At 45.0% G+C, this 25,553-nt stretch overlaps 1 protein-coding gene across 3 annotated transcripts in view; it reads right to left on the bottom strand.

Annotated features, from left to right (window-relative positions):
• CNMD (chondromodulin) overlaps positions 1–2,733 on the bottom strand; it is a 30,641-nt gene extending 27,908 nt beyond the window's left edge. For all 3 annotated transcript variants that reach the window (XR_008791748.1, XM_056109915.1, XM_056109916.1), the window contains exons 1-2: positions 2,586–2,733; positions 2,036–2,176 (exon numbers count right to left, since the gene is read on the bottom strand). Coding sequence is in view for 2 of the 3 variants with exons in the window: in XM_056109915.1 (XP_055965890.1) it covers positions 2,036–2,176; positions 2,586–2,657 (213 nt within the window). In the remaining variant the exon portion in view is untranslated. The remainder of the gene's footprint in view (positions 1–2,035; positions 2,177–2,585) is intronic.
• Between the last annotated feature and the right edge of the window lie 22,820 nt (positions 2,734–25,553).

Genomic DNA, 25,553 nt, shown 5'->3' with positions numbered 1-25,553 from the left:
AAAGATGCCCTACCCATTGTACTATTACTCTGGTCCTGAGCAGATCTTTTTCTTGATTGAGACTTACTTTTTGTGATTGTGTTTTGTTTCTGCAATTTAGATTTGCATTTAGGGAAGGCAGATATGTGTACATGCTACTCACAAGGGGTGCTAAGTGTATTCAATTTAGTATTTTGTAATTTGTTTGCCAGACTTTGGATCAGTATAGAATATTTTGGGAGGAAAAAAAGCTGCCATGATTTTCTTCATTCTCCTGTCTGTATAGGAAATAGCAATAACTTTGATTGCTGACAATAAAATGTGATTCAGTATTTCTCTGTATTCTTAGGATTTAATACTGTTTTCTTGAACCAGTCAACCATCTTGTGGCAAAGTAAAAAATATTTTTAAAAAGTCATGCTAATTCAATATGATCATGTACTCTCTCTTTTTACATGCCTGCCAGTTTGCGGCTTGCCTTGAATAACTAAATACCAAAAGACATACATTTTAATGTCTATCACGACTAAAAATCTTTATTCCCCACCCATAAATCAAAGCTATTTTTTTTAATCCCAAATGACCTATGCCATGATGGTGTTGTCATCTAAAAGACTGCATTCACATTCAAACATTATACAATTTCCCATAGGATGACCACCTAAGCCTGGCTTAGATTAATGGAGATGTAGATATTGAAATATTCTCATGTTCAAACTTGCTACTTTCAAATATGAGCATCTGGCCCAGCTTCTACATGTAAAAAACAAATACATTAAGGCACTTTTCATATATACACAAAATACTGTGCAATTCTGATCTTACAAATCGGTGCTGGTAAATGTGATATAGTCTCTAAAACAGACTCCGTGCTAAATGGCGTGCTTATCTACATTAGGCATTTGAGTTAAAAACACAAATTATGCAGTGACTGCAGAAGATGTGATGTGTAAAATGGCTGAATTGCTTTCAGCACCATTTTCTCTAAGTATTGGAACTTGTTCATGCTTTGAATTTCATGGGGGTGGGGGGTGCAGGATAGCAGGCTCAGATCCTCTGAGGGTGGTGATTAAGAAACAGACCTTTGTGTGCAGCCTGGAGATGGAATTCTTTTCCATTAGCTGAAATAAGTTTATACCAGGCCTGGCAACGATCATCAAGATAAAAACGCCCTCCTTTACACAGGTGAACGAAATTTAGAGTATTTAGAGAACATCTGGAATGCTGCCCAGTCAAGTTAAAAGCACTTTTTAACACTCCTTCAGAGCCTCTGAAGCTTCAGAATAAATAATTGCATACAAAGAAAGTAGGGCAACCGTTAGTGAAATATTTACCGTTCAATTACAGGTGACTAGGCCAGAATTGATTTGAAAAGACATGTTACCTTTAAAGAAGGTGACAGGAAAACCTTCCCTCTCCTCTCTTGAGAGGAAGAAACACGCAAAACAAAACCAGAAACAACTTCTGAAAGTCCGAATGTGTCCCCAATTACTGGATCTAAGTATTCTCCCTCTTTTTTCCTAGATTCTTAAATTCGCAGCCTTTCCCAGCTGGGAGAGCCATCACTGAGTTCCACCCTCGCCCGCACCAGTCCTGCATTCGCCCAGGGATGAGTGACTGAGTTCAGAGGAGTGAGATGCTTTGCCCAGGAACACAGCGGTGCTGCAAACTGGAAGCATTCGGCTGAAGTCTACCGAAAGGGCTTTCCTTGAATCGTCCGCCGCCTTTTCCAGCAACACTGTGCTTTAATATTATCCCGGAAATCTAGGAACTTTTTAATTTTTAAATACAATGTTGCCTATGAGCAGAAAGCTGCAGGGTTGGATGGAAGACAGGAGAAGGAGCCCCCGAGCACCCGGGGAACCGGCTGCAAACCGCCCCCTTTGGGGGAGGAAAAGAAAAAAAAAAAATCAGAGCTCTGGCTCCGCCTAGCGGGGAACAAGCGCGTGACAGCGAGGACCCCGACACACGGAGCGCGCCTCGCTGCCCAGCTCACCTCCAGGCCCAGAGGATCCCGACCCGGGTCTGCACCGTGCGGGCTGTCCTAGGGACTTACGTGATTGTCGCTCCCCTTCCAGAAGTAGAAGGCCCCGATGGCCCCAAAAAGCAGCAGCACCGCCCCAGAAATCAGCACCACCGCTCCAACCTTGAGCAGCCGCGTGGGGCTGGAGGGCTTCACCGTCACCGTGGCGTACGCCTGCGGGAGGCAGCGGAGAGGGACGGGTCAGGCCGGCGTCGCCTGCACTCGCGGGGAGCCGGCGGGGGGGGGGGGGGGGTTGGGAAACCGTTGCTTTGTGCTCCTTGGGGGACCCCCTTCCGCGATGTGCCCTCCCTCAGGGGCATCCCTGGGACCCGAGCCGGAAAGTGCACGCGGCCAAACTTCGCTGGGAGGGCCCGGACCCTGGGGCCCGGCGAGTGCCTGCGACGACCCTCCTGGTCCCGGTTCTACGCACCCCTTCACACTCACTGTGAACCCATGCACACGCGGGGTAGGGGCTTCTGGGCACCCACCTCCCATCTCGGCCGCACCGTGCCGGGCACGGTGGATCGGAGCCCCCCAGGGACCAATCTGGCAGAGATGGAGGGGCACCCCGATAGGTACTCACCGGGGGGCTGCAAAACTCGACGTCTTCAGGCCCCACCAGGGCGATGGGAACTTTGTCGGAGCCCTCGGTCATGGCAGCGGCTGCAGGAGGGAACCCGGGGTTGACTCGGCGCGCGCCCTGGGCTCTGTCCCAGCCGCCCCCCGACGTGCAGGACCTTTCAACGCAGCGCGCGCACGCGCGCGTGTACACACACACACACACACACACACACACACACACAGAGGCACGCACCCCCGTCGGTGGTGCCCGCGCCAGTCCCACCGCTTCCACCCCGCCCAGCGCCTCAATTTTCTCCTCCCTTTCCTCCCGAGCAGCCCCCGGGAGCCCCCCTCCCTTTCCCTTGCAATCCCGGTCGCCCCTCCCCCCTCCCTCTCCACCTTGGGGTCCCCCAGACAACTCGGTAAACCTGACGGTGTCGTGGTGAGGATGCGGGTATAGGTGGGTTCTGAATGCTGAGTCCCGCGACTCCAAGCAGCGCTGCTATGCCAGGCTCCCTTGCACGGTTCTAGGATCTCGGAGCCGGGCTAAGGACTCCGCTCACCCGGGTCTGAGGCCCGTTTCCTGCAGTATAATTTTACTGGCTGCACTGTGGAGTGTGTGTGTGTGTGTGTGTGTGTGTGTGTGTGTGTGTGTGTGTGTGTGTGTACAACTGGGGCTGGTGCATGGGGTGACCGATCTGGCTTGCGGGATGGGGTCTGGACTAGATAGATCACACTGTCTTTGTTTCTAGTGTCTCCAGGTAGAGAGGGGAAGATGGAGAGGGGACAGGGGGAGGCACAAGCCACTGCACTAAATCCAGCAGAGGGAGAGGGTGGGGAGACCTGAAAAAGGTGCAGGTTGACTGGCCAAGCAAAGCAAAAGTTAATGAAGCCCGGATCCCAGCGAGGTGTGTGTCACCCGCGACCTGGCAGATGGCATTTCCCTGAGTGAAAGCAAAACATAAAATCCTCTCCTCTGCTTAGCTTTCCATGTGGAGACTTTTTCCCGTTAGGAGAAGCATCTGCCAGACAGCACCTCGCTGGGATCCAGGCTTCATTCCTTCACAATGGCTTCTGGCTTTGTGCAGAGTACCCTGATGAAGATAGGTGTGTTTGTGTGTGGGTGCATAGAGGAAGCCTGGTTCTGAGTGGAGGGAGGTTGGCTGGTCAGGGCTGCAGTGTAGCAGTTGTTGGATGGTGAGGTGTGCCCACAGCCTGATGCTGGTGAGGTTTCAGGAAGGCTGAAATGTTCTGAAGGGCTTCAAACATTTTTTTTTTTCTACTTCCAAACCCTTTTTTTTTCTGGAGAGAAAAAAAGATTTTTTGTTGTTTTGATATTTGGGGGCCACGTTTGACGGTACCTAGGATTTGCTTCTGGCTCTGAGCTCAGGGATCACTTCTGGCAGGGCTCAGGGAGCCATGTGAGAAGCTGCAGATTGAGTCTTGGTTTTGCTGGATGCAAGGCAAGCTCCCTACCTATTGTACTCTCCAACTTCTCACTGAAGATTCTTTTCTTTTCTTTTCTTTTCTTTTTTTTTTCTATACCCAGCAGTATTCTGGACTTACTCCTATACTCAGGAATCTTTCCTGACTGGGTTTGGGGACCATAGAGGATGCTGGGGAATGAACTCAAGTTGGCCACATTCAAGGTAAACACCTTACCTGCTGTACTATCTTCCATCCCCCATACTGGAGAAATTTTTATGTGATCCCGGGTATACAAGTATATAAAATAGATAAATACAGCAAAACATCTGCTGATAATAAATCGCAAAGAAATTAATTTTAGAACACATGTTAAAGAGCTTTCACAACTCCCACATTCCTATGGGCTTGCAGCTCACCTAGGTTCTATGGAGCAGCATCTGTGGATGTGGGGTGGTGGGGTTCAGGCCTGGAAGGACTGGGTGAGAGGGAGGAGTCTGGCAGAGAGAGGGAAGCTGAGAGGAGCAAGCTTGATGGCACCCATGTGGCCACGCTGATTGACCATGGGTGGCGTTTGATGTTGTGGATTGAGAAGGAAAGTTGGGGAGCTGCTTTCAAGGACTGCAGCTAGGGCTGGTCCCAGGGCACCCTAGGACGCCATAGACACCTGTAAGGGAGTTTCACGAGGAACAGGAGAGCCACAGACTGCAGAAGTCTGTGTACCTGTGGGAGAGATTTAAGCAGTGGCCCCAGTAGAGCCTGGGTAGTACGCATGTGGCTGGGGGTTGGAATAGGTCACTCCTCCCCCTCCAAGGCAAGGGTGCTCCTGGTGGTTTGGAATCCCCCAGAGCCACAACCAAGTGTGCCATCCCTGCAGAACACTAGATCCCAGCTGTGACACCACCACTGAAAAACAAAATAGAACTGCAATCCCAGCAAGCACCACAGCCGAAGTGCGCGAGCATCACCATTAGGTGCCTGTGACCCAACCACTTCAAGAACAATAACAATAACATCAAAACACCATCACAACAATGACAACAATGAAGGGAGGGGCTGGCACTCAGTGCTGCTCATATGTAAGGTCCTGGGTTTGACTCAGCGCAATGCAAAAAAAAGCAAGGGAGGAAAAAAAAAGCAAAACAACAACAAAGAGGAGAAAAATATTGCACAGAGAAGAGGGAGATGGCCCAAGAAAAAGCAGGCATGTAAGAAAAAGGGAGTGTTCCAGAAGGAGGGGTTTCTCCTGTTGAATGTGTGGAACCACACATGCATAGAGAGGTCTTGGATGTCGCGATGATGAGGCTCTGGGAACCATAAGACAGCAGTTCCATTTGCTTTATTGGGCACAGAAGACAGATTGCAAAGGGTTAGAGAGAAACTAAAAATATTGTGACTTGCAGCGCAGACGAAAAACCAGTTTTCTTGTATAGAGAGTTCTAAGGGATCTTTAAAGACCAATAATATACTAGGAACATGGGCAAAGGACAGGACAGTTCACAGAAGCAGAAATCCAAAAGGTTCTTCAGCAGGAGACTGTTGGAGACTGCTTGACACATTCATAAAAATAAGTGCAAATTGAAATGATCTCGTATCACCTATCCGACTGACAAATATAAAAACGCTTGTTGGGAAAGCCTCTGGGGGAGAATGAGGAAAATGAAGTCCTCCCATGCGTTGCTAGGGCCAGGTGAATGAGTGCGACTTTTATGGAGAGCAATTTAATTCCGGCACGCAAAAGTTTCTTGGCTTATCCCACATATGAGCACATAAAGAAGGAAAATTCTTTATGTGCAAAGATACTGAATGCACATGTTTGTTAGAACAAAGGACTCAAAAGCTCTTCACTGTCCACAACACAGAAATCATGGTCCATCTTCACAGAGGGACCTTGACAGTTATTAAAAGGTATGAAAAAGCTTTGAAAATACTCATGCAGAAAACTAAAGAACAGAAAATTTTCTTGGACTACACTCAGTGGTACTTAGGGCTGACTCCTGACTCCACACTCAGGGATGACTTCCTGAGCAGGGCTTGAAGAACTGTATGTGGTGCCAGGGATCGAACCTGGGTCATCTGCATGTAAGGCAAGTGCCCTTCCTGTGGTACTATTTCTCCAACCCCACTCAGATTTTTCTTTTGGGGTGGGGGAGCGTGGAGCCACACAGAGCAGTACTCAGGAGCTACTCCTTGCTCGGTGCTTAAGGGTCACTCTTGGCAGAGCTCAGGGGACTATGCAGTCATGAACCTAGCTTCTCCCACGTAGTAAATGTTGCTTTGCATGTGCTCAACCCATTGAACTCCAGCCCACATTCAAGATGTTTAAGGTAAAAAAAGCCCAAAGTAGCAAATATACATTGGTGCCTTCATTTGTATAAAAAGTACAAAGGAGAAGAAATGCACACAGAGCTTTCTGGAAAGGTTTAGCTGACAAAGCTGGTAGTGGCCGTGCCCCTGAGGAGACCGGTGTAGCTTGGGCACAGCAATAGGAGGAAGATGGCTCATAATGTACTTTTTGGAATGCTTTGAACACTGTACTGCGAATACGTATTGACTATTAAAAAGACAGGTGCACAAAACAGTAACAATGAACAGGTGGGGAGGAAGTGAATGCTGCAATGGGAGAAAAACTATTTCAGGAATGTTGGCGGCAGGGAGCTGGAGTGATAGTAAAACAGGTAGGGCATTTGTCTTGCGTGCAGCCAGCCCTGGTCCGTTCCCCAAATGTGCATTATCAAGAGTAATTCCTGAGTGTAGAGCCAGAAGTAACCCCTGAACATCGCTGGGTATGTCACCCTTTCCCCCTCAAAAAAAAAAAAAAGCAAATAACATTGACTTTAAGAGGAGGAAAAGAGTTAGGAGAATGGTTCAGGAGGGTTAAAGGATTAGGAACAGGGAGAAGGCTCAGGTGGTGGTAAGGCATCACAAGGTGGGGAAACTCTGCTGGCCCCCAAAAAGCACTGTATTGTAGGTTCACACCACTGGATAGACGTGGCAGGGCCTGGCGTCAGCTCCCATGGTTCCATCGGGGTGGCCCCAATTAGAGAAGAGAAGTACCCCCAAACTCCTGGGATAAGAAAAACTAAAGGGAAGTTCTTTAGCCAAAGGGAAAGCACTACAGTGCACTGTAGCACTGTCTTCCTGTTGTTCGAGCAGGCACCAGTAACATCTCCATTGTGAGACTTGTTGTTACTGTTTTTGGCATATCAAATACTCCATGGGGAGCTTGCCAGGCTCTGCCATATGGGCAGAATAATCTCAGTAGCTTGCTGGGCTCTCCGAGAGGGATGAAGGAATCGAGCCCGGGTCGCTTCATGCAAGGCAAACACCCTACCTGCTGTGCTATTGCTCCAGTCCAAAGGGAAAACAGTGTAGATAATAGAGAAGGAGAGGATGGATCCGAAGCAGGCAGGGCTCTTCTTGAGCAGGAGGCAGGGAATGGAGGGGCAAGCTATGACAGGGGTGTTTAGGGATGTGTGGATCCTGAAGAGAGAGACACCGGGGAGATTTGGAGAGTGGTATGTGTGTGTGTGTGTGTGTGTGTGTGTGTGTGTGTGTGTGTGTGTGTGCATTCATATGTGTACCTGTGACAGAGAGAGTCACAAACACAGACAGGCTTATTCATATGGTTAGCAAGCCACATGCTTGAGGAATATCAGAAAGAGCCTCAGTTGTGGGAAGGAGGGCTTGGAGTGAGGGGCGGGCAGAATCAAAGCACCCTCTCATATATTCTCCTGCATATGGCATCTCCCCATCAATTTAAAAGCAGTCACCAGTGAGATAGTACAGGGGTTCAATCACTTGCCTTACACATGGTCCATCCCCCTTCAATACCTGGCACCACATATGGTTCCCCAAGCATTTCCAAGAATTATCCCTGAGTGCAGAGCCAGGCATCATCCCTGAACATCATCCCTACACCTGCTTGGTGTAGCCCAGATGCCCCCTCCCAAATATAGTTACATGACAATGGTCAAGGCTGGCGAAAAGTCACCAAGGCAGCAACAAAGAGCAAAGCCCATGATAAAGGGGATCCCAGTGGCTGCATTAGCCTGGCTCCCTGCACCCAGCCTCCTGCTGGACCCAACCCAAAGGCTCCCTCCCTGGGGCTTAGAACTCATTTTGAAATCATGTGTCATTTGGTCACTGTGTCCTTGGGCCAGGCACTATGCCAGGCTTGGGGACACAGCAATGGGCAAATGAGACATGGTCCCTGCTCTTGAATTGCACTTGGAAGAGGTAGGGAAAGCAGGTAATCACAAAATAATGGTGTCACTGCATCTGATAAACAGGATGAGGGGGAAAAATGCAAGAAACCTGAAGATAATGTAACATCCAGTTTCCACTATGTGGGGGAGAGGGATGGCACCCAGGGAAGTGATATTAGTTCAAATTCTTTAGGTTTCTGGTCATTCCTGTGCTGATGGATTATTCCTAGCTCTGTATTTGTGCGATGCTTGGAACAGAACCAGAGTTGGGCTGCAGGTAAGCTGTGCCTTAGCTCGGTGCTCTCTCTCCAGCCCAAACAAGCGTTTCCAGGTAGGGATGGTTTTGTAGGTCTGTGGCAAAGTGGAGGAATAGCCTGTGGGGCAGGAGGTGATAAAAAAGTTTGACATTCAACAGAAGAGAAAACTGAGTATAAAGAATGAAATGGAGTGAGAACGGATTTGTAGAGTAGGGGAGGATCCGTGTGATACAGTGGTCTGGTGGGCAGGAGAGAGGAAACGGTACCAGAGGTTGTAATTAGAGAAAAAGAAATCAGATTTAAGGACAGAGAGGTAGATGGAATCTTTGTAGAACTGTAGTGTAAAGAGTGAACTTATTACAGAGGCGATTGGTGATGATGACTTTCCAGGAGTTGAGGATATTGAGGTCAGAGTGTCAGAATCACTGTGGATTTTGAAGTTACAATGGTTCTGGGAGCAAAGATGTGAAGCAGTCCTGGGTATTGTTAGAGAAGCCTCTGAGCAGAGGCAATGGAGTGAAAAGGGGGGTAGGAATGAGTGCATGAACTTCAGAAAAGAGTGTTTTGTAAAGGTGGGATGTGACTCAGTGGGAGAGAGCTTCTGGAGTCCTAGGAAGTTATAGGAATTGAATACAGGGAGTAAGGCCCTGAATTCAATTTCTAGCACTGAAAAAAAGAAAACTTTAGGAAACTCAACTCAGTGTAGCATATAAAGAGATTGAGCTATATAACACAGTACATCAGACATCTATATAATGTTGTAAACCAAAAATGCCTCAATAGTTTTTGTCTGTTTACAGTGACAGGGATCAAACTGAGAACACCACATGTAAGGCATTTGCATTGCTGCTAAGCTACATTGTTAGTCCTCAATAAAAAAAAATGTAATTTTGTTTCATTTCATTTTTATTGTTTGGTTTTCAAAACCAAACAATATTGTTTGGCAGTCCTCAAGGCTTACTTCGGGTTTTGCACTCACTTAGGGATCACTCCTGATGGGGCTCTGGGGACCATACAGGGTGCCAGGGATCAAACTCTGGTTGGGTACGTGCCAGGTAAGCACCTTACCTGCTATATGATCTTTCTGGCCCCTCAGTAAAAAAAAAAACTTAAAAGAGGGTCAGGGAGATACTCAAATGGCTGGAGTGCATGCTTTGCATGTGACAACGACGAGTTCAATTCTCAGAACAGCATTGTCCTCGAAAGCACCTAGCCAAGATTGAGTAGCTCGAGCGCTCAGCATCACTGGGTGTGACCCATGAACCCAAAAGAAATTTTATTATTATTTGGTTTGGGGGCCATGCCCGGTGATGCTCAGGGCTTATGCCTAGCTCTGTACTTAGAGATTACCGCTGGCATGCTCGGGGGACCATATGGGGTGCTAGGAATCAAACCTGGGTGGGCTGCGTGCAAGGCAAGTGCCATACCCACTGTATTATTATCTCTGGCTCCCTTCAAAGAAATTTTTTTAATCAGTTTTTCTGGCCACATCCTCTGAAGCTCAGAGGCTGCTTTTGACTCAGTGCTTGAGGGTTGCTTCTGGCAGAGCTCAGGGAACCATGGGAAGCCAGGCCTCCTGCGTGAAGTAAGTGCTTAGCTTGTCATGCTCTCTCCACTCCCTCCCCCCCTTTTTTTCTTTTAAGGAAAGGAAAGCTTTCGAGGTGGTGAGACGAAGTCCTGGGATAGACCGAGGGGAAGCAGAAACAGCTTCTGGTCTCGGAGAAGACTCTGTACCAAGTCTCCCTCTTTCAGGAGATGCAGCCAGCACCAGCTGTAAGGATCAGGGCTGCTGGTGGAGCTACTCTTTCCCCCTCCCCCTTTCTTACCCCCGCTACTTTCTGTACACTCTGGCATGTAGAAAGAGGCAATTTAAGGACAAGGGAATAAAGGGGAAAAGGAGGGGATTTCACAGTGTTACAGACACACACACACACACACACACACACACACACACACGCAGCTCAAGCCTCTCTAGAATTTTCTGAAGGCGACAGTGATGTCAACAGCCTCAGGGAACAAGGGGGCCTCACTGTGAGGCTGTCACAGGTAATGAAGGCATTATTTCAGTCTCTGCTCATGGGTTTGATTTGCTTTTCCTTTCCCACTTCTTGCTGTCCAGCCTGTTTGGAGTGGGGCGAGGCATAATTTTCTATTAGCTGAATGAAAAACATTGCATTGATGGAGGATGCACTCCAAAAAATAAAGTTAGATGTCAATATTAAAGACCAGAGATAGGTTTATTCTCTGCCTTTGTGGATGATCAGATGAGGAGTTCTCTTTAGATTAGCCAGTTTTGACAATTTAAATGTATGGTACTCAGGGTACCCTAGGTGGTGCCAGGGATTGAACCCAGGCCAGCCGTGTGCAAGGCCCTACTAGCTATACTACTGCTCCAGCCCCTAAAATCATGATCACAACAATCACGACAATCCTGTTGTTCATTGATTGCCTTGAGCAGGCCCCAGTAATGTCTCCTTCATCCTAGCCCTGAGATTTTTTTTAAAAAGTGCCATATTCAAGGCTCTTTCAGGGTTAGGAGAATGAGACCCATCATTGTTACTGGTATTTTGTATATTGGGTACACCACAGGGAGTTTGCCAGACACTGCTGTGTGGGCAGGTTACATTCAGTAGCCTGCCAGTTTGTCCAAAGTAAGAATGAGATAATTAGATGTCGCGTGGCCACAAATGCAGCTGCGCGCTTCCGGGAGCTGGGTTTTATAGTCTCTGGGTCTTGGCTGTTGATGGGATTACATGGCACCAGGGGGCCAGTTGGTCGGTGTGACCCCTGCCTACTGGAATATGGAGGATCTGGGTGGAGGATGCTCAGCCCCAATCCGAGCAGGCTTGGAGATCTCAGCCCCGGGGCCCGCATGCCTTTGTTCCTCTGCTGGTACCTTCATGCGTGTGGAGAGTGGTCTCAGCATGGTGGTGGCTGGTTCTGGAGGTCTTCGGTCGGAGCTGGGAGGGAAACTCGACCCGCTCTCCTCCAAGGGGCCCCAGTGAGGACAGGTGCAGGGGCAGGAGACTCTGTGCTGTTCTCTTCTGGGATCTGGGTTTTATAGCCTCTTGTCCCTAGATTTCTTCTTTCTTTTCTTTTTTCTACCTTTTCTTTTCTTTTTTATTTAATTTTATTCTCTTTCCTTCCTTTTTGCCTTTCCTTCTTTTCTTTTCTTCTTTTTTTTGGGGGGGGGGGAGGGATGTACACCAGGCAATGCTCAGTGCTTACTACTGTCTCTGTACTCAGGATTCACATCTGTTGTGGCTCAGGGGACCACATGTGATGCTGGCGATCAAACCCGGGTTTGGCAATGTGCAAGTCAAGTATATTCTCACTCCAGCCCCACACGCTGCTCCTTTTCTTTTCTTTTTTTTTGTTTATAAAAGATTTTATTTATTTTTTAAATAATAGTTCTCAAACTTGGTTATCTATTTAAAAATTAATTAATAAATGAATTAATTAGTTTTTATTAGTGAAACACCATGAGGTACAGTTGTAGACTTACAAATTTTTTTTTTTATTTAATCATTTTTTTTATTAGTGAAACACCATGAAGTACATTTATAGACTTATAAATTTTTGTGCTTGGGTTTCAGTTATACAGTGATAAAGTACCCATCCCTTCACCAGTGCCCATCCTCCCCCACCACGGGTCCTAGCATCCCTCCCCTCCCATTCCCCCCCCCCCACCCCGTCCCACCCTGTCGCTGTGGCAGGGCATTCCCCCTTGTTCTCTCTCTCTTCTATTGGGTACTGTGTTTTGCCAGAGAGGCATTGAGTGGCAATCATGTTTGGTCTATAGACTACTTTTAGCATGTCTCTCCCACCCTGGGAGGACCCTCACAACACCCTTTATTTGTGCTCTCTTCTCTATCTGAGCTTACTTTTCACCTAGCACATGTGGCTGGCCTTCAAGTCATGGAGCAAAATTCCTGGTACTAATCTCAGCCATTCCTGGGTGTTACTCTCCCTTTTTGTTGCTTTATGTTCCCCAGATGAATGCAATCTTTCTGTGTCTATCCCGCTCTTTCTGACTCATTTCGCTTAACATGATACTTTCCATGTAGTACCACTTGTATGTAAATTTCATAACTTCATCTTTTCTAACAGCTACATAGTACTCCATTGTGTAAATGTACCAAAGTTTCTTTAACCAGTCATCTGTTCTCGGGCACTCAGGTTTTTTCCAGATTCTGGCTATTGTAAAGAGTGCTGCAATGAACAAACAATTGCGGATGTCACTTCGACTATACCTTTTTGCCTCTCTGGGATATATTCCCAGGAGTGCTATAGCTGGGTCAAATGGCAGATCAAATTCTAATTTTTTGAGAGTCGTCCATACTGTTTTCCAAAAGGGTTGGACCAGCCGGCATTCCCACCAGCAGTGAAGGAGGGTCCCTTTCTCGCCACATCCGCGCCAGCACCTGTTGCTTTTGTTCTTGTGGATGTGGGCCAGTCTCTGTGGTGTGAAATGATATCTCATTGTGGTTTTGATCTGCATCTCTCTGATGATTAGTGATGTAGAGCATTTTCTCATGTGCCTTTTTGCCATTCGGATTTCTTCTTTGCGAAAGTTTCTGTTCATTTCCTCGCCCCATTTTTTGATGGGGTTGGGTGATTTCTTCTTGTGTAGTTTAACCAGTACCTTGTATATCCTTGATATCAACCCCTTGTCGGATGTGTATTTGGTGAATATTCTTTCCCATTCTGTAGGCTGTCTTTATATTTTGGTCACTGTTTCTTTTGAGGTGCAGAAGCTTTTTAGTTTAAGATAGTGCCATTTGTCTATCTCTGTTTTCACTTGCTCGGCCAGTGGCGTGACATCTTTGAAGATACCACTAACTTCAATATCGTGGAGAGTTTTGCCAACTTTGTCTTCAATAAACATTATGGATTCCGGTCTGATGTTGAGGTCATAAATCCATTTCGATCTTACTTTTGTGCACGGCGTTAGGCAGAGATCTGAGCCCACTTTTTTGCATGTAGCCGTCCAGTTTTGCCAGCACAATTTATTAAAGAGGCTTTCCCTGCTCCATTTCACTTTTCTTGCCCCCTTATCGAAGATTAGATGATTATATGTTTGGGAGGAGATGTCAGTATATTCAACTCTGTTCCATTGGTCTGCAACTCTGCCTTTGTTCCAGTACCATGCTGTTTTGATTATTACTGCTTTGTAGTAGAGCTTGAAGTTAGGTAGGTTGATTCCTCCCATTTTCTTTTTCCCAAGAATTGCTTTAGGTATTCGTGGGGGCTTATTGTTCCATATAAATTTCAGGAGTGTTTGCTCCATTTCTTTGAAGAATGTCGTGGGTATCCTTATAGGGATTGCATTGAATTTGTACAGTGCCTTGGGAAGTATTGCCATTTTGACAATGTTGATTCTCCCCATCCATGAACAGGGGATATTTTTCCATTTCCTCGTGTCCTCTTTTATTTCCCGAAGTAGCGTTTTGTAGTTTTCTTTATACAGATCCTTTACTTCCTTAGTTAAGGCGATTCCTAGGTTCTTGATTTTCTGGGGCACAATTGTGAATGGAATTGTTTTCTTCATGTCACTTTCTTCTCTTTCACTATTTGCATATAGGAATGCCATGGATTTTTGGGTATTGATTTTATAGCCTGCCACTTTACTATACAAGCCTATTCTTTCTAGGAGTTTCTTTTTTTTTTCTTTTTTCTTTTTTTATTAGTGAAAAACCATGAGGTACAGTTATAGGCTTACAAATTTTGTGCTTGGGTTTCAGTTATACAATGATCAAGTGTCCATCCCTCCACCGGTGCCCGTCATCCATCCCCATGGGTCCCAGCATCCCCCTCCCATCCCCCCCCCCCCCCCCGTCCCATCCTGCCTCTGTGGCTGGGTATTCCCCCTTGTTCTCTCTCTCTTCTTTTGGGTACTGTGTTTTGCAAGAGAGGCTTTGAGTGGCAATCATGTTTGGTCTATCGACTACTTTTAGCATGCTTCTCCCACCCTGGGAGGACCCTCACAACACCCTTCATTTGGTACTCTCTTCTCTATCTGAGCTTCCTTTTCACCTAGAGCCTGTGGCTGGCCTTCAAGTCATGGAGCAAAATTCCTGGTACTAATCTCAGCCATTCCTGGGTGTTACTCTCCCTTTTTGTTGCTTTATGTTCCCCAGATGAATGCAATCTTTCTGTGTCTATCCCGCTCTTTCTGACTCATTTCGCTTAACATGATACTTTCCATGTAGTACCACTTGTATGTAAATTTCATAACTTCATCTTTTCTAACAGCTACATAGTACTCCATTGTGTAAATGTACCAAAGTTTCTTTAACCAGTCATCTGTTCTCGGGCACTCAGGTTTTTTCCAGATTCTGGCTATTGTAAAGAGTGCTGCAATGAACAAACAATTGCGGATGTCACTTCGACTATACCTTTTTGCCTCTCTGGGATATATTCCCAGGAGTGCTATAGCTGGGTCAAACGGCAGATCAAATTCTAATTTTTTGAGAGTCGTCCATACTGTTTTCCAAAAGGGTTGGACCAGCCGGCATTCCCACCAGCAGTGAAGGAGGGTCCCTTTCTCGCCACATCCGCGCCAGCACCTGTTGCTTTTGTTCTTGTGGATGTGGGCCAGTCTCTGTGGTGTGAAATGATATCTCATTGTGGTTTTGATCTGCATCTCTCTGATGATTAGTGATGTAGAGCATTTTCTCATGTGCCTTTTTGCCATTCGAATTTCTTCTTTGCAAAAGTTTCTGTTCATTTCCTCACCCCATTTTTTGATGGGGTTGGGTGATTTCTTCTTGTGGAGTTTAACCAGTACCTTGTATATCCTTGATATCAACCCCTTGTCGGATGTGTACTTGGTGAATATCCTTTCCCATTCTGTAGGCTGTCTTTGTATTTTGGTCAATGTTTCTTTTGAGGTGCAGAAGCTTCTTAGTTTAAGATAGTGCCATTTGTCTATCTCTGTTTTCACTTGCTCGGCCAGTGGCGTGACATCTTTGAAGATACCATTAGCTTCAATATCACGGAGAGTTTTGCCGACTTTGTCTTCAATAAACATTATGGATTCTGGTCTGATGTTGAGGTCATAAATCCATTTTGATCTTACTTTTGTGCATGGCGTTAGGCAGAGATCTGAGCCCACTTTTTTGCATGTAGCTGTCCAATTTTGCCAGCACAGTTTGTTGAAGAGGCTTTCCCTGCTCCATTTCACTTTTCTTGCCCCCTTACCAAAAATTAGATGACTATATGTTTGGGAGGAAATGTCAGTATATTCAACTCTGTTCCATTGGTCTGCAGCTCTGCTTTTGTTCCAGTACCATGCTGTTTTAATTATTACTGCCTTGTAGTAGAGTTTGAAGTTAGGGAGGTTGATTCCTCCCATTTTCTTTTTCCCAAGAATTGCTTTAGCTATTCGTGGGGGCTTATTGTTCCATATAAATTTCAGGAGTGTTTGCTCCATTTCTTTGAAGAATGTCATGGGTATCCTTATAGGGATTGCATTGAATTTGTACAGTGCTTTGGGAAGTATTGCCATTTTGATGATGTTGATTCTCCCCATCCATGAACAGGGGATATTTTTCCATTTCCTCGTGTCCTCTTTTATTTCCTGAAGTAGCGTTTTGTAGTTTTCTTTGTACAGGTCCTTTACTTCCTTAGTTAAGCTGATTCCTAGATACTTGATTTTCTGGGGCACAATTGTGAATGGGATTGTTTTCTTGATGTCACTTGCTTCTCTTTCACTATTTGCGTATAGGAATGCCATGGATTTTTGGGTATTGATTTTATAGCCTGCCACTTTACTATACAAGCCTATTGTTTCTAGGAGTTTCTTGGTAGAGGTTTTAGGGTTCTCTAAGTATAGTATCATGTCATCTGCGAATAGTGAGAGCTTAATTTCTTCTTTCCCTATCTGGATGCCCTTAATATCTTTTTCTTGCCTAATCGCTATTGCAAGTACTTCCAGTACTATATTGAGCAGCAGTGGAGAGAGTGGGCATCCTTGTCTCGTCCCTGACCTTAGGGGGAAGGCTCTCAGTTTTTCCCCATTGAGGATGATGTTTGCTGTAGGTTTGTGGTAGACGGCTTTAACTATATTGAGGAAAGTCCCCTCTATCCCCATTTTGGCAAGGGTTTTCATCATGAATGGGTGCTGGATCTTGTCAAATGCTTTCTCTGCATCTATTGATATGATCATATGATTTTTATCTTTTCTTTTGTTGATATGATGGATTATGTTGATTGATTTCCGAATGTTGAACCATCCTTGCATCCCTGGGATGAATCCTACTTGGTCATGATGTATGATCTTTTTGATGAGTTGTTGAATTCTATTGGCTAGTATTTTGTTGAGAATCTTCACATCCGTGTTCATCAGGGATATCGGCCTGTAGTTTTCTTTTCTTGTGGTGTCTTTGTTTCCTTTTGGTATTAGAGAGATATGGGCTTCATAGAAACTGTTTGGGAGAGTTTCCGTTTTTTTCAATTTCCTGGAAAAGCTTGAGAAGAACTGGCAATAGGTCCTCTTTAAATGTTTGGAAAAATTCGCTAGTAAATCCATCTGGACCTGGGCTTTTGTTTTTGGGAAGACTTTTGATTACAGTTTCAATTTCCTTGATGTGAATAGGTCTATTCAGGCACTCTATATCTTCTTGCTTCAGCTTTGGGAGATGATAGGAATCCAGTAATTTATCCATTTCTTCTAGGTTCTCTTGTTTCGTGGCATACAGACTTTCAAAGTAGTCTCTGATGATCTCTTGAATTTCTTTAGTTTCTGTTGTGATATCCCCATTCTTATTTCTGATTCGATTTATTAAGGCTCTCTCTCTCTGTTTCTTTGTGAGTGTTGCTAGTGGTTTATCTATCTTATTTATTTTCTCGAAGAACCAGCTCTTGGTTTTATTGATCTTTCGGATTGTTTCTTTGTTTTTCATGTCGTTGATTTCTGCTCTAAGTTTTATGATCTCTTTCCTTCTGCCTGATTTAGGCTCTTTCTGTTGATCCTTTTCTAAGGTCTTGAGCTGTGAGGTCAAGTTGTTTATGTGCATCGTTTCTACAGTCCTAAGATATGCTTGCAGAGCTATAAATTTTCCCCTTAATACAGCTTTCGCTGCATCCCATAAGTTCTGGTAGTTTGTGTCTTCATTCTCATTTGTTTCCAGGTATCTTTTGATTTCGTCCTTGACTTCGTTCTTGACCCACTCATTGTTCAGCATCGAGTTGTTTAATTTCCAGGTGTTTGATTTTGTTCTCCGTGTCAGTGTGTGATTCACTTCTATCCTTAGTGCATCATGGTCTGAAAAGATGGCTGATACTATTTCTATCTTCCTGATTCTGTTGAGGTATGTTTTGTGTCCTAGGACATGGTCTATTTTGGAAAATGTTCCGTACGCACTGGAGAAGAATGTGTATTCTTTCTTTTGGGGGTGTAAAGCCCTATATATAAGCCCTTTCTCTTCTATTTCTTCTTTCAAAGCCAATAATTCCTTGCTGGGTTTTGTTCTTGTTGATCTATCCAGAGTTGATAAGGCGATGTTGAAGTCTCCAAGTACTATTGTGTTGGTAGAGATGTCCTCCTTAAAATCTGTTAGCAGTTGTTTTAGATATTTAGCTGTTCCCTCATTAGGTGCGTATACATTTAAGAGTGTGATTTCTTCCTGCTGTATGTATCCCTTGATGTAGAGAAAATAGCCTTCACTGTCCCTTCTAATCTTTTTCAATGTGAAATTAATGTTGTCGGATACTAGTATGGCCACCCCAGCTTTTTTGAAGGAGCTGTTTGCTTGCAGGATTGTTTTCCATTCTTTGACTTTGAGTCTGTGTTTGTTCTGGCTGTTGAGATGAGTTTCTTGTAGGCAGCAGAATGTTGGGTTCTGTCTCTGTATCCATTTTGCCACTCTGTGTCTCTTAAATGGTGAATTTAGACCATTGACATTGAGAGAGAGTATGGTTATGAGGTTTTGTGTCATTTTCTGTAGGGTGTGTTGTGGTTGTAGGGTTTGTCTTGTCTTATAGTAGCCCCTTTAGGCCTTGCTTTAGGTTTGGTTTTGGTAGACTTACAAATTTTTGTGCTTGGGTTTCAATTATACAATGATCGAGTACCCATCCCTCCACCAGTGCCCATTCTCCACCACCAATGATCCCAGTATCCCTCCCACCACTCCTTCATCCCCCATCGCCCCCCTCCCCCGCCTCTGTGTCAGGGCATTCCCCTTTGTTCTCTCTCTCCTTTTGGGTGTTGTGGGTTGCAATAGAGGTACTGAGTGGCAATCATGTTTGGTCTATAGTCTACTTTCAGCATGCATCTCCCATTCTTGGGCGGATCCTCCCAATACCCTTTACTTGGTGTTCCCTTCTCTATCTGCATGCTGCTCCTTTTCTTTCTCCGAATGCCAGTTATATGAAAGGTACAAAGAGCAGAGCAAAAGAGAACATTGGTGTGATGACGCTTCCCATCCTTGCAGGTGAATATGTCTTGATTTGTTGCTGACTTCAGCTAGCCCTTTCCCCTCTTAAGAATGGAAATTCCTCTCTGTGGAGCTGTATGTGGCAGGATTCCTAGGTTGACAGGAGAACACTAGAACTCTGCTTGCATCCCTGCAGCCTTGCTTTCCTATCCTGCACTGTAGCAAGATCAACTTCACAAAGGTGCAATTCATGCTCTTCCGCCTCTACAGAGGGCCCTGCAGAGACTCTCAGTAGAGTCAAGAGTCAAGGCAAACGCTTACTCAGTAGAAATCCAGGTCAAACTCCTTCAAAGTATATAGGAGGCTCTGACTGCTTCCTCAACTGCCTCTTTATTTAGTTCTTTGCTTTTCGTACCAGATTGTCCAGTAAGTTCCTGTCTATCAGTGCTGTGCCTTATTCCCTGTCATCCAGGGAGTAGATGCATAATTCATCACTAAATAAAAAACAAAAGCTATGCAAGAACCATTGAAAAACTTCCTCAAATGCAAGAAACTTTGCCTAAGAGGCTCATTCTCATTAAGCAACTGTCACTGTGGGTAACAGATCACCTGGTGGTAGGAGCTTCTCAGGGACCATCATTGTTAGTAAACTCAGTTTCAGGGCCACAGAGTTAGTACAGTGAGTGAGGCATTTGCCTTGCATGCAGTGGAGCCTGTTACAGCCACTGGCACCACACATGGTCCCCTGAGCACCACTAGGAGTGATCCCTGAGCACAGATCCAGGAGGAAGTAATGAACACAACTGTGTGACTCTCAAACTAGAACAACAACAAAAAAATCAAAAACCAATGCAGAACTCACAACTTGACAGAGGATTTTTGCCTTCCTTGCAGATAGTAAAGGTAATCCAATAAAGAATGGAGTTTGGGTTCCGACTATTGGAGTTCTGTGATTTATGGGGACTATAACTGTAATACACCTTGCCTTAGAATCACTAAGGCGAGTGGGCAAAGCTAATAATTTCCCAGTCCCATCTTTCTGGATACTTGTGTGGGGACAATGGTGTAGGAAATAATTAGAACTAGCCAGAAACTCCAGTATGTATAATGGAGACCACAAACACAGCTGGCATCTATCATCACCTTATGCTATAGTTCTTTTATGTGTCCATAATACCTTTTTTGGGGGGAGGTTGTTGTTGGGTGACTCCTGGCAATGTTCAGGGGCTACTTCTGACTCTGTGCTTAGGAGTCACTCCTGGTGGTGCTGTGGAACTATTTGTCATTCTGGGAATCGAAGCAGGGCTTCCCTCATGCAAGGAAAGTACCTTAGCCCTTGTACTTTTTCTCCAGCCACTAATTTCCTAATATATTTAATAAGACAGCAACTTTTTGCTGAGGACTACCTTGTACCTCTTTGAACCCTTCCTGTCTTTAGTTTGAAGTACCAAACACTGTAAGTCATTGGTAAATGTTTATTGAATGACTGAATAGGGACTAAGTTAGTCATCTCCTCTGTGTTGCACATGATTGCTCAGGGGAAAGGAGACAGAATACTCAGGAACTTCGAGACACTGTTCAGAGCAATTACCACCTGAGCCCATTCACTGGGATTTGCCCCAAGTTTCCCTCAGGAATAGCTTATCCAATTAACAGTCTATTCAAAAGGATATAACTGTAATACACCTTGCCTTAGAATCACTAAGGTGAGTGGGCAAAGCTAATAATTTCCCAGTCCCATCTTTCTGGTTACTTGTGTTTTTCTCCATCTGTACTTAGGTATGTTCTTTCTGCTGGTTGTGGGAAATTCCTTCGAAGAAGAACAAGGGACTATAAAAATAGACAGGACTAACCAGTTGAATTCTCTTTGCTGAAAGTAATAAAACTGAGCATGGGAAAAAAATGAAGATGGGGGCATTCTGAAGGGTCGTTAGGTCTGCCTCCTCTTTATCATTGCTGAATAGCTATAGCGCGCCAACCCACAGTGGGCGAAGTAAGTGGATAGGATCTCTGCACAGCAAGTTAATCCATATGCAAACACAGTGACCCCAATCGCTTTGCAATAGAGAGCCACATGGCCTGTGCCCTTAAAATACATCATTTGGGCAGCTGCCAGAGGGCTGATTTATCCCAGCTGGCCCAAAACAGCCCTGAGATCATCAGCGCTTTTGTTAATTGGGAGAGAGGGGCAGAGGAATCAAGATATTCCTGGGCACCAAGCATTCATTAGCCACCTGGCCTCCCTAAATTATGATCCTGCCATGATTTTCCCAGTGCTTCGGCTGAAATTTTAATATTTGGAATGTATTAATAACTCGGAACATGTCATTTCCTAAATAAGCAATGCCCTTATGGACTCGTTGGGGAAGGAGCCCAGAGAATGGTTAAACAGCACTGAGCTTGGCTTCCCTGCAAAATGAGCAGAGTGGGGGTGACCCTGAAGTTCCATCCACAGCAGCAAATACAAACAGATGTGATGTATGAATAGACCTCTGGGTTAATGCTCCTGATTTCTATTCATCTGTTCCATCCATATAGTATCTTAAGAGGACCAGCATTAGGAAAAACAGTGAAACAGATGATCATGGCTGTCGACAAATCCACAGCAACTTACTATCCACAGTCACTGTGCCATGGAGATGATACCATCAGAGTGATCCACGGGACACTGCTGTCTCCTTCCTGGACAGATACTCGCTTCATGGGGGCAGGAACTTCTCCCTACAGTTCAGAATAGTACCTGGCACACAGTGACTTTTAATAAAATATTTGGTGAATGAATGAACCATTAGTTTCATTGAGATATCCTAAGCTGGGTAGCTCTGGAAAGTGACAGAAACTGAATTTGTGCCTTTGGTCCCTGTCCTCAGGCCTGTTCTTGATCCAGGTGCTCCCAGCCATCTTCAAACTATATCTTTTCTTGCTTAAGTCTTGTCCTCACTTCTGTTATGGACCAGATGTCATGACCACCTTCCTTAGAAACCCTTCACAATTTCTTTGTTTTGGGGCCACACCAAACTATGCTCAGGAATAGCTCCTGGCAGGCTTGGGAGACCATAAGGGATGCTGGGGATTGAATCCAGATTGGCCATGTTTGAGGCAAGTGCCCTACCTGTTTACAATAGCTCTTCCCCCTCTCCCCAACCCCAGTTTTATGTTGAGCCTCAGCACCCGATGTGATAGTATTTGAAGGTGGGACCATTGGGAAGTAACATGATTTGAATGAGGTTATAAGAGTGACCCCATGCTGAGATCAGTGTCTTTACAAGAAGAAAAGACATCAGTGCTCTTTCTCTTTCTTCCTCATCTGAGAACAGAGCAAAAAAGGAGGCTGCCATGTGGCAGGAAGAGGATCCTTGCTAGGAATGAGAATTTCCAGCACTTGTTTCTTCTGTGATGCTTGGGAGCTAGTCCAAGTTCATGCTCAGGGGACCGTGTGGGCCCAGGATTGAATTCAGGATTCTCAATGCAGCCCTTTGAGATATCCTCCAGTCCTTTGAGACATTTCCCTGTCCCTTGCCAGCACTTCTTGGACTTCTCAGCCTTCAGAACTATGAGACATAGTTGTCTATGGTTTAAATCATCAGTCCCTGTTATTTTACTGTAGCAGCCCAAGGAGACTAATCATGGGCCTCAAAATTTTCAGACTCTTCTTTCTACCACCAGAAACATCTGATGAAAGGATGTCTTCTGGAACCATCCTCGTCTCCACCAGGAGAGTTGACAAAGACTTCAAAAAGTGAAGCAGGCAGGCAGACAGATAGGGAAAGGGCTCCTTCATGGAAATGACTTCTTGGGAGTAATAAAACCAACTAACTCTGTGGTCACCAGGACCACTTTGTGGACACAGGAACTAAGGTCTGATAAAACCTTTAAATGGTGCCAGAGAAGACCCAGAGAAGGCTGGATCCCACTTGGAAAGAAGCTCCAGTAGCAATAAAGGCCAAGAAAGAAGAGCATCAACTATTCCCAACTCTACGCATTGGCAACCATCCTAACAATGGATTGTTACCGAGGTAGAAAGCCCCATGAGGGGCAACTTGGGAAAAAACTTTCTAAAAGCCAGTTTGGAACAAGGAAGTTCTTGCAAATGTTGCCTGAGCACATACGTTGCTGCAGAACACATGTGATTCCTAGGCACATGTGTCACCTGAATCACCCTCTTGAGATGTATGCACACAAACTCTCATACTTTAACACTGGGCTGTATACTCTGGGGGAGCCTATGTTCTCTCTTGTCATAAGGTCCCTTCTCTTTCCCAATTGTGAGAAGATCACTATGTGCCTTTGGGCTGAGGTCAACTTAAATGAATTGAATGACTCTTCAATGGAGGCACTTTGGTCTGGTGATCTCAGAGATTTTGCAGTTCACTCAAATGACTCTGAGTTGACCGCATCTCTCTTTCCTACACCTAGACATGGAGCCGCCATATCATTTTGCTGAAAATCTCCAAAGGTCTGGCAAGCAAGGGCATTGGTCTGATGCACATACCTGTTTTGAGTCCTTAATATTCAGGTGACAGTACCTGCATTGGCCACTTGTGGGTTTCCTGCTCCAGTTCCAAATGCCTCAGTGCCTCCCCTGTGATCCTGCCTGGGACTCTGCAGGCCTCTTTCAACATCCACCCTGTCTGATTGCCTCTGATGGTGCGAAGTGAGCTGCTTGTCCCAATCTCCTGCTTAAAATTCTGCCTTTGGGCAAGGTGGCCCATCTAGATTCACTCTGGTGCCCTAAAAGTTCCTCTGAGTACAGAGCCAGGACTAGCCCCTGGACATATCTGAGTGTTGTCCCCAAACACACACACACAGACACTCATACACACAGATACAGACACACACACAATTCCTGTGTTTGAAGAGTTAAGGAGGCAAATGTCACAGACTTAAAGTTAACAAAAATAAAAGCATTTTTTTAGTTGGGGATGGGACGGAGGGGTGTTGACTTTTATTTTATTTATTTTTTCACTTTTATTTTTACTTTATTGAGAAAACTCAGGATTTTTTCTATGAAAGCAAAGTTGTTAGATACCTCAAGACTAAGTAATATGGGAAAGAATACCACATCTGATGTGAACTCTCTGGAGGACTTGGATCTTAATTATCCTTCTTCAGGTATAATTGATATATAACAATGTAAGAACTCATATCACTTACCATTACTATTATTCAAGTGTAACTTGAATATATAAGGACTTGGATCTTTACATTTTTTTCATTGAGGTAATATTGTTTACATCTTATGTATGTCTCTGGGGTGTTTTTTCACTCTTTAATTTTTGGTGGTGGCACACATAGTGGTGCTCAGGGCTTACTCCTGGCTCTGTGCTCAAAAATCACTCCTGGAGGGCTCAGGGGACCATGTGGGGTGCCAGGGATAGAACCCGGGTCAGTCTCATACAAGGCAAACGTCCTACCCTCTGTACTAACCCTGTCACACCTCTTCTAAAGTAAGTTGATACTCACAGCCCCCACTAAAGTACCACCTCCCGCATCCATTGGACTCCATCCTTCCTTTCTGCCACCTACAACCTCCCCTTCAGACAACCCATGTTCTGTGATCCAAATCCAAGTGTTCGTTTCATTGATTCCTTGAAGTTGTGTCTTAATTGAATTCATTTAATGAGATCAAGGACTTGAATCTTTGGTATGTAGCAAAATTCTTCTCTGTTTTTGCAGTGCCTGGTAGTGACTCGGGGCCTTTCATAGGCAAAGCAAGTACTCTCCTGCTGAGCCATATTCCTGGTCCTTATGTCACCACACTCAAAGCTGACTTTATGCTTTTTAAAAGAATATACAAATTTTTCACTCCAAGGAAATAATCCAAAGGAAGGGAAAATCAATAAAAATGAAGATGATCATTGTGGAGTCACTTGTAATAAAGAAAAACTAGAAACAACTTAAGAGTGAGTAGTTAACTAAATTACGCTGTGTCAATTTGATGGACTTATACAGTCACTAAAAATTATAATTATGCAGACTGTGTAGCAACATAAATGCTTATGATATAATGTTAAGCATGCAAAGCGGAATAGCAAATTACACGTATACTTGATTACAAGTCTAAAAATCATGTTTACATGTGGGTAAGGACTAGCAGGAAGCAAGAAGAATGAAAACAGATGATTAGTTTGGCTTATATGATTGCAAGGCATTGCTCTTCATCTTGAATCGTGCTATATTTTTCATGTTGTTTGTGCATTTTCAAAAGGATGCTGTTCAACCCTTATGGGGACCACTTTCAAGATTGTCGGTCCCAGGAAGGCTTATCAACAGCAACAAGGACTGCGGCTCCTGATTATTCTTCACTGCTGGGGCTCTCCTGGGGACCTGCTCTGCAGGTGGGAATACTCCGATCCAACCCGAGACCGGCTGTTTGCACAATTGTTCCCAAATAGTACGTTGCTGCAGAAACCCAACCACTGGATGGATATTTCTGTGTAAATGTATCCTGTCCACAGACAATCACCTTATTTATTTTTTATTTTAAAAATAACTCAAGCACAGGCTGGATATGAAACTACTTATCTGGACTGTTACTGACTGGGGACATAAGTTTGAACATGAAAGTCTTTTTTTGGGGAGGTGTGGCAGGCACATCCAACAGTTGCTCAGGACTTACTCCTGACTCCTGACTCAGGACTTAGGAATCAGAGTTATACTCAGGGGAGCATATGTGGTGCTGGGGACTGGACCAGGGTTGGCTGCGTGTAAACCAAGTGAC

The sequence above is a fragment of the Sorex fumeus genome, unplaced genomic scaffold, assembly GCF_029834395.1.
Source record: "Sorex fumeus unplaced genomic scaffold, SorFum_2.1 ptg000008l, whole genome shotgun sequence".
NCBI classification, from domain to species: Eukaryota; Metazoa; Chordata; class Mammalia; order Eulipotyphla; family Soricidae; genus Sorex; species Sorex fumeus.
This window is presented reverse-complemented; position numbering and strand designations above follow the sequence as displayed.